Below are 8,538 nucleotides of genomic sequence, written 5' to 3'. Positions count from 1 at the left end.
CTGTCTCTAAGTGTAGCCCTGTGATAGACTGGTTACCTGTCCAGGTGAACCTGCCTTCACCCTGAGTCAGCTGGGATAGGCTCCGCCCCCCATGACCCTAGTGAGGATTAAGTGGTGTATAGATAATGGATGGATGGTCCCAATGAGCTCCACCTGCCTGACCAGGTGCTCTGTTGGGTTCAGGTCCCTCTGAAGTCCCTGCTGATGGTTCATCAGTTATTGTGATGACAGAAGTGCTGATGCCTTCACTCATTTATACTGACACTCATTTTCAGGCAGTAGTTTTTAAAACACTCATAAAAGCTGATTCAGGAACACTTTTTTAACTGTTCGCTGTTATTATTAAAAAAAAAGAACAGTTTTTATTGTTGTGGCATTTGGATATTTTTATTTCATGAAGGAGCGAGCCACTCATCAGAACTGTTGGCGATATCTAAACTCAACAACAAAACAACTTTCCCTTCAGTGCTCCTTTAGAGGCGTCGCCATGGCGACAACACCAACAACCGGGCCAAAAGAGAACCAGTCCAGCCTCAGGCGAGGAAGCGGACGTCTCTCTCTCAAAGTTAAAGCACAACAAAGATGATTTTCATTGCATCAACAATATGTGAAGCACATGCAAAACAAAGCATCCAGAACCCAACGGAGTAAAAGCTAATGAGGGTTCTGATTGTTTTTAGTGGCTCTAGAACCAAACCTGCCTTCATTCCCCCGTTAGCGCCACAGCCACCGTTTATCCAATCAACCACCACACAGACTTCCATCTACAGTGAGTTGACATGAAAACGGCGCGTCGCTGGGCAGGAGGATCAGTCCAATCACTGGGCTTCATTGTTACTGATGATGTACTGAAGACTTTATTCTGTTTTAGGGTTTAACGGACAGTTTGGTAAAAGGAAATCCTTGCTGTTGTTTTAATGCTTATGATGCCTGACAATGTTTATTATAGATCACAGAACAGGAAACGTCTCCTACCTACAGAACATCACTACACCTGGTGAAATCATTCATTACTCTTAAAGGAGAACAGCTGCACCTTATTTAAACGTCATCATTAATCATGGAGGAAAGTTAATCTGTCCGAGCTTTGATTTGCCTGGGAGTGATCTGAGAAGGAATTTTAAACTTAAATATGTTCAATAAGTGATTTACTGCTGATTAATTCAAATGTACTTGAATTGTGTTCATTTAAAACTGATCAAAGAACAGCTGGTGAATAAATGCATGGAGTGAATAAAGAGGTCTGCTTTGACATTTTGCAGTGTGTTTATTTCGTAACAGCCAGTCAACACCAAATCATTTGCTGCCCTCTGTTTGCCTGATTTAGATTTCCATTAGTGACCCTTGCCAGACATTGTTGTCAAGAAAAAAAAAAGCATAAGTGTAAAAGTGCCGGCGCAGACATCTGTCCAGGAAAAGCTTCGTTTCTGTCTATACCGTGTAATGCAAAGGTGAGTATTTTCTCACAATCCCAGCGAAGTATTTCCACCCTCATCCTAACATTTCAGGTGGAAATATTTAATAAAATCAGAGGTTTAATGGAGTCCTACCTGAACACGCTGCAGCATTAAACAGTGATTAGTGAGAGATCACAGTGGAAACTCTGCTGCATTCATTTACAGGCACTTTAATAAGTTCTGTTAAACCGTGTGATTTCCAGAAAGGTTTAGAATAAAAGGTTTTCATTGTATGTTCACTTTTGTGTTTACTTTTAAAATGTGACTTCCACCACCGCAAACCTCTACCAACTAAACTAAACTATGCGCTACAACCAGTTTAACTACTTCTTCAGAAAAGCAAAATGCAGCATTATGGTCTATGAGTAGTGGATGAGATACTCCGGATAGATCTGCTGCTTTTCAAAGATGACGTATATGCTGGGGTTGCTCTCGGAGTCGACGCAGCTGTCGTAGAAAGCCCTGCTGCCTTGCTTCGGCGGCGGCCGGACGTAGCTGCTGCTGCCCTTGGTGTACTCCCCCACCAGGACCAGAGCGACAAACATGATCTTACCCGGGGTTCCTCGGACCCTGGCGTATCTGTCTGAGTAGGACGCGTCTCTGGCAAAGTAGCTCCCTAGAAAATAATCAAATGTTTAAAGAAAGTCAGAGTTTTTTTTTTAAATCCTAAAATCCTTCACAGCTCCACACTGAACCACAGCACAACACAGGAGGAAGACATCGATCAGTGCTACATGTTGAATGTTGTGTATTTGTCACATTACTAGAAGGGACGAGGCGGCCGCTGGGCTGTACCTTTGCCGTAGGCGGTGCCGTGGACACCACATATCCTCCAGTCAAAGTTCTGGTCACAGATGGCGCTGCTCAGGGACTCGTCTGTCCCGTGGAACAAGTACTTCTCATTGACCGGCTTCCCTCCGTTCCTCTCCTTCATCTGATCTCTCTGCCTGAACACACAACATATCAACATTCATGTGAGGATGCAGTTCAGATGGCATCTTGGAGAGCATGACTGTATGCACTGTATGCATTTTAGTAGCTTTGTGTTGTCCTCTCTGTCCTCTGTCTGTCAGTACCTCAGTACTTCTGGCTCTGGAGTTGCACAGGCCTGATATATGCATCCATCAAACTGTCCAGGTTTATGTCCTCTGCTACCACCTTTCTCTCCTTTACCCTCTCCTCTGCCGGTTGAGGCAGACGGCTGCCCTCCCTGAGCCTGGCTCTGCTGGAGGTTTCTTTCTGTTGCCTCTCATATGGAATATTTTCATTCATTGGGTTTTTCCGTGAACATTTCTGTAGGGTCCAAACCTTAATTTTAAATGTGTCAGTTAATTTAGTTAAACTTTATAATATTATATGGTCTTAATGTTTAAATTAGTCAGGTAGATCTGTATTTTCTGTAATACACATTCATATCTAAACTTGACTGGTTAAATTTGTACCACTGATGTCATTTCTCTACTCGTTAGCTCAGCGGCTGTCCTTTTTTAATAACAAATAATGGTGACTGTACTCGACTCTTCTGTTTGCAGCTGCTGAGCTTTGCATGGAATCAGGAAAATGGAAAACGTGGATTGTCAGCTGGCGGAGACTCCAGCAAGTCGCCTCCAAAAAGCAAACAATGCAAAACCTTTTTCACGTCTGCATGCAGCCGGTCTCGCTGTTTCTCCATATTTCCAGTGATTCTGTTGAGCTGAAGTAACCAATGCTGGCAGTAGTTTCATACTTAACCACAATGGTGTCAATTTGCTCTAAACTTTCAAACCATTACATTTAATAGAACCAAAAGGAAAAACCCAAACATTGCTGGTGGTTTACCATTGAAAGACTTTCCACAGAGAGGTGTTCTGGATCCTCTGCATGCTGGTGATTCGAGCCTGAGGCATGGTGCGCTTAAACAGCATCTCAATCATGTTGTACTCCTTTGCAGACTTGGAGAGCGATATGAGCTGAAAGATGTTCATAAAGTGCAGATAAACAAGTTAAGTTTTTAAATAAGGAACAAAAGACACAAAAAACAGAAATATCAAATACAATCATGTTTAATCTGTAGAGATACCTTGAATCCAAACTCAGGAAGGGCGTTCTTGTCCCAGTGGGGCGGGATGTTTTCAGCCGTGGACGAGCTGTGAGATGATGCACTACTGAGAGGACAGAAGAAGGCATCGTCTTGGTGACATGCTCATAAACAGCAGTGTTAAAACTGTCAGGACTCCACGTCTCTAAGTGGAAAATCAAAATACCCCTTCAGCGCCACCTCCACGTCCTGACCGGACACGAAGCGAGGCCTCCTCCTGACCTCTCTCTTGGTTTTGTATTTCACATTCTCCTGATACATCTGCTGGGTTCCCGCTGCGTCTCTGAAGTGGAGAACGTACTGCTGCTGGCCCACCTTAAAGGGAATCTCTGTGTCTCTGTCTGCCAGGTACACGTTCTCCAGGGTCTGGGACGTGACTGTTGAATCAGCATCACCCTGAACACAACACCAACCGGATCGACTGCTTTAAAAACAGTGACGATGTCAGCATCGCCCTGGCTGTTCATCCAGCCGTCACTGAACAGACGTACCGCTGTGTTACGTTGGACTCACCTGTCCGAACTCCTGCCACGTCCCGCCGTCGTCCTTCCAGTACCAAACCCACTGCGTTGTCAGGATGAAGTGAGGCGGCTTTGAGACGGAGGAGGCCGTGGTCAGGCGGCGGACTGGAGACCGGCCATACGTCATTTTCGTGAAATCGACCGACTGCACGCTGGGCGGCGCGGAGCTGAGAGGAAAGTAAATCCCGTCAAGGTGAGAGAACATTTCTATAGACTTGAACTAATGTCAATAATAGAGTTAAATGTGTTTTTTTGCTGTAGAATACATTAGTGGAACAGAACCAAGTGCTTTTACTGAAGCCCTGGATTTAAGCACAGGTCTGAGCTACGTGTCCTTGAGGATTTTCTGCTACTTCATGCTCACACTCCACTGAACTTCTGCTCCACTGAACTATTTAACAGCTTCAGTTTCTCTTAAGATGAAGATTTTACATTATAGATCCATTTTTTAAAGACTATACATTGTTGTGGTTTTTAACCTTTTTGGTTTCTGATGTTCTGAAGCAGTGTTCGGTCAGGTCACATTTCACCTCCTGAACTCCTCCCATGGTTTCAGTTCAACATGTTTAAATGATCCGACATCTCACCAAATTAAAAAAAAAACATACTTTACTCTTCTTTCCGCTCCCATTTAATCAGATTTACACTCGTGCTTCAGGATTGTGAATCTAATGACATCATATAAAACAACAAACCAGTCAGAAGGACCAAACCAGTAACTTTAATACTTCACCTACAGTTTGCTGATGATACTCATGTACTTTTACCTAAACTGGATTTTTACTGATACTGGAGTGTTTTATTTACAGTAAGACTCTAAATATTCCTCCATCACTGTATCCCAGAGACTTGTATGTGCACCTGTGCGTTCTGTTTCTTCACGTACCTTATGGAAGACAGCAATTTGAAAATCCCAGAGGTGGCCGCTGGTTGATCCGTGCAGCTGGTGTCATGTGCCGGGTCGCAGTAGGCCTTCTCAATGTCCTCCATGTTGACCAGATCCTTCCAGGGCGCTCCATCGCTGTCTAGAATCTGCCATCTGTAAGGCAGGTGCCAGTGGACACGAACACACCTGTCTGAGAAAAACACACAAACACATAAAGCAGTGCACGTGTTGTACTGTAGAGGAGTTACTGAAGCGTACACGTGGCTGCTCAGTTCTATCAGTAATACCTTTGAAGCTGCAGTGTCTGCGAATGAAGAAGAGGCAGATTTCATCTCTGTCGGCGTCACTCGGGGCTTTGGATGGACAGGCAGCACTGGTGGGAGATCCAGCGCTGCTTTGGGAGGGCTGTCGAGTGGGGATTCTCACCTCTGGCCGCACTGCAGAGCATTTAATCAATACTTCTCTGATTGGATGACCAAAACTTCAGCAAGCAATGTTTTAATCAAAGCAACCGTTTACCGGAGACAACAGCGGCCGGTCTCGCCTGTAGACCCATGATGATGAACTTATTTCTGTAGATCTTGAAGAGGTTTTCGATGTTCTCCTTGCTTAATCCCTGGACGAGCTTCATTCCCTGTGCGTCCAGATTATGGGTTCTTTTACACGAAGAGCCAAACTTACAGTCGCCCTGTAGGTAGTGCTGGCAGACGTGGAGCTTGGTGCAGGAGGTGGCGAATCTGCAGGAGCCGTGCAAACCGTTGCCCTTGTTGTAATGTGGGCATACCTGGAGGGGATCATTGGAGGTGGTGAGACTTATGTGAGTTCTTAATCCAGACCTCTACCTCCCAGAACAGAAGCCTACCTCTGGAAGCAGATAAGGATCATTCTGCAGTAGCAGCTGAAACAGCTGCTTCTCCGTCAAGTCGTGGAGACCGTATCTCTTCAAAAGCTCCTGATTGTATGGAATGGCCAGACTGTGGGGATTTTTACACCTGAGTCTGAAAATGACAGCATGCAGTCAGGTAAAGGTTTTAGTTTTACTGAATTAACCCGTTAGAATGATGCCGTTTCTGTCCATGTACAGGCTTCTGGACACGATTACAACGGATCACTCTGGTGGCTGAGAAGAAAACCCACAGTCACATTTTGTAACCGTGACAGTTCAGGGCTGCTGTCGGTTCGTTTATGATCTGATGCGTGTTCTTACTTTGGCTAAATGTCACTCTGCTGCCGGTGGAGTTTTATCAGCTGACCTACATCAGCTTCATTTGCAGCAGGACTCAGTAATGCTGCTGTTTATTGGCAGCACAGGACACACAGGAAGTTCTCCAGGAAAGCGATTATCGAGGTCATTTAACAGGATGCATCCAGTCACAAACCACGATAACAACATGTAGAAAAATTCATCGTTTTCACAGAAGCTCAGAATAGACGGTAAAATCCACAAGCTTTTGATTCTGTACACATTCTGTTTTTTATAGTTTATACAGTTTTCATGACGCTCCTGGTGGTTGTTTTATTCTAATTACCTCTAGAGGTGAATTCTTTTAACAGATATCGTAATGTGAGTCACAGTTTTAGTGGAAACTGCACTTTTTTCTTTTTCTCCCTCTCGTATAAAGATTCTGCTTACGTTTGTATCAAAACAGCAGATTTAATCACGTCTATTATTAAAGCCAGGCCGTCCCTGTAGCACCACAACGCCTTATTTATTTATCATTTGATTTTGTGACACATTTTTACCTTTATCACAAAAACGTGCAGCTCCTGTGGTTTGGAGGTCGCTCTCTGCAGTTTGGATCCACTGATTATCTCTAGTATACATTTTTAATAAAGCACTAAACAGCAAACTAAACAAATCCACACCAGAATGAAGAGAAAAGCTTGGAACAAGCAAGCAATAATGCACCAATAGGATGATGAAGAACACAGTTGCTCTACTAGGACGTGCAGCAGCGCCACCATGAGGAGGAGACGTGATTGTGCACCAGAATAGTCTTTTTAGAAAAGTCTGATCAGACAACCAACAGCTGTGTGAGTTTGTGCCAGAATCTAAAGTCTGAAGCTGCTTTGCTTCCACAGCGTGAATCCTTTGTGTCTGTAGAGTTTGTGGTGATGATCAACATGTGTGGCTGTGATTTACTGCTGCTTGATAAGAGACAGAACAAGAAGTGATCTTACCCGAAGCTGCAGTCTCCGCACACGTAGTACCTGCACAGGTGTAGGCCGAGGCACTGAGCGCACTCTCCTGTCTTCTTCTGACAGAGCCGCAGGTTGGTTTTCGCCACCACCAGGCTGTCTGGGCTCGTTATGTGGCCGTCGGGCAGATTCACGCTTCCTGCCTGGATGGCGATTTTACCGTCGTCGAAGAGGACAGACCGCAGCACCGATTTATCCACCGTGAAACTCTGCGCGATCGTCTCGTCCAGCCGCTGGAAGTCCAAACTGCCCTGATGGTCGCACAGGGTCTTGATGACGAACTTAGAGATGAGCGAAGCCATCCTGAGGCGGGTTTAGCTCAGATGTGAGCAGAGCTACAGCTGGATGACTTCTGACGGCTGCTGGTCTGAGAAATGAAACCGAAACTCAAACAGCAACAAAGGGGCTGGATGATGTAACAAAAAAAACCAAAAACCAGACACTAGACAGGTCTGTCTCTACAGGAAGGGCGATTTAAAAATAATAAATCAATAAAGACAAACTTTAAAGCATGAGGCTGGGACGAGATTGGAGGAAAACTCAGAATTGAAAAACAAAAAACAAACATTTTTCTTCAGGATTATCACAGGCCAAATTAGTATCTATAATTATAATCCTGAAAGTGATGAATGGCGACAGAACGTAATAATTTTAATCAGAATTTCAGATTAAAGTGTTTACGGAAGTACGTCGGCCCCTAGCAACCACATGTGTACCTTAGCAACCATGGAGGAGGACGAGCTGGCGGCGATGGAAGGAAAAGGCGAGGAGGTCACACAAGAAGAGGGACAAGTCCTCTACAAACGGGTCGAAGAGCTAAAGTAATGACAGCACTCCCAGCAGGTGTAGCAAGCTGTTCAGGTCGTTAGCTTACGTCTGGCTTTTGCTGGTTTTGTACGAGCAGCTAACGTTGCTAATGCTAGCAGTGGTTGTGCCATCCAGAAATAAGGTCAGGTCAGTTAAACATTAATAAAACACACCTTAACCTGCAGCAGGTAGCTAAAAATAAAGGCCAGGGGGAGGTTTAAACTGGGATAGGTCACATTATGAGTTATAAAATGTGCTTCCAGCATTTTCTCTTTTTTTTAAATTAAAAAAATAAATTCTTTGAAGCTTGTTGTTCCTGTTGTCTTTCACTCCAGATATTCCAATGAGGTACTTCAGGCAGAGAATGTCATGTTTGAGCAGTTCATCAGCCGTCTGGATCCACGGGAGCTGCTGGATGGTCCAGGGCCAGCAGGAGGCCTCCAGCTGGAGGCTGGGGTGAGTGTCAGCAGATTATACACTGATCTTATCTGTAGCTTCATATTTGCTGTGAATGCAGGTCTCTCACTAACAGTAAACGCTGCTGGCAGGTTGTACTCATGTAATCTGCACATAGAGACACAGTCAGAGAGC

The 8,538-nt window shown here is 44.6% G+C and overlaps 2 protein-coding genes across 3 annotated transcripts in view; one reads left to right on the top strand and one right to left on the bottom strand.

The window, feature by feature from the left end:
- Window positions 1–1,675, top strand: part of LOC103364757 (thromboxane-A synthase-like) — a 14,711-nt gene extending 13,036 nt beyond the window's left edge. The window contains exon 11 of the mRNA XM_008291999.1: window positions 1,661–1,675. Coding sequence (XP_008290221.1) covers window positions 1,661–1,675 — 15 coding nt within the window. The remainder of the gene's footprint in view (window positions 1–1,660) is intronic.
- Window positions 1,248–7,523, bottom strand: parp12a (poly (ADP-ribose) polymerase family, member 12a). 2 transcript variants are annotated; one of them, XM_008291988.1, is made up of 11 exons: window positions 7,123–7,523; window positions 5,804–5,939; window positions 5,461–5,725; window positions 5,229–5,378; window positions 4,942–5,131; window positions 4,048–4,222; window positions 3,701–3,930; window positions 3,517–3,601; window positions 3,276–3,406; window positions 2,253–2,404; window positions 1,248–2,073 (listed from the first exon to the last, which is right to left on the bottom strand). In XM_008291988.1, the coding sequence occupies exons 1-11, from the start codon at window positions 7,440–7,442 to the stop codon at window positions 1,817–1,819; spliced, it is 2,091 nt and encodes a 696-aa protein (XP_008290210.1). In that variant the 5' UTR covers window positions 7,443–7,523; the 3' UTR covers window positions 1,248–1,816. The 2 variants fall into 2 exon arrangements, with proteins under 2 accessions (XP_008290210.1, XP_008290211.1); XM_008291989.1 differs by having other exon boundaries at window positions 3,517–3,598.
- Between the last annotated feature and the right edge of the window lie 1,015 nt (window positions 7,524–8,538).

The sequence above is a fragment of the Stegastes partitus genome, unplaced genomic scaffold (genome assembly GCF_000690725.1).
Source record: "Stegastes partitus isolate 25-593 unplaced genomic scaffold, Stegastes_partitus-1.0.2 Scaffold776, whole genome shotgun sequence".
In the NCBI taxonomy this organism is placed as follows: Eukaryota; Metazoa; Chordata; class Actinopteri; family Pomacentridae; genus Stegastes; species Stegastes partitus.
The sequence above is the reverse complement of the archived record's forward strand: the minus strand, read 5'-3'. Positions and strand labels throughout refer to the sequence as shown.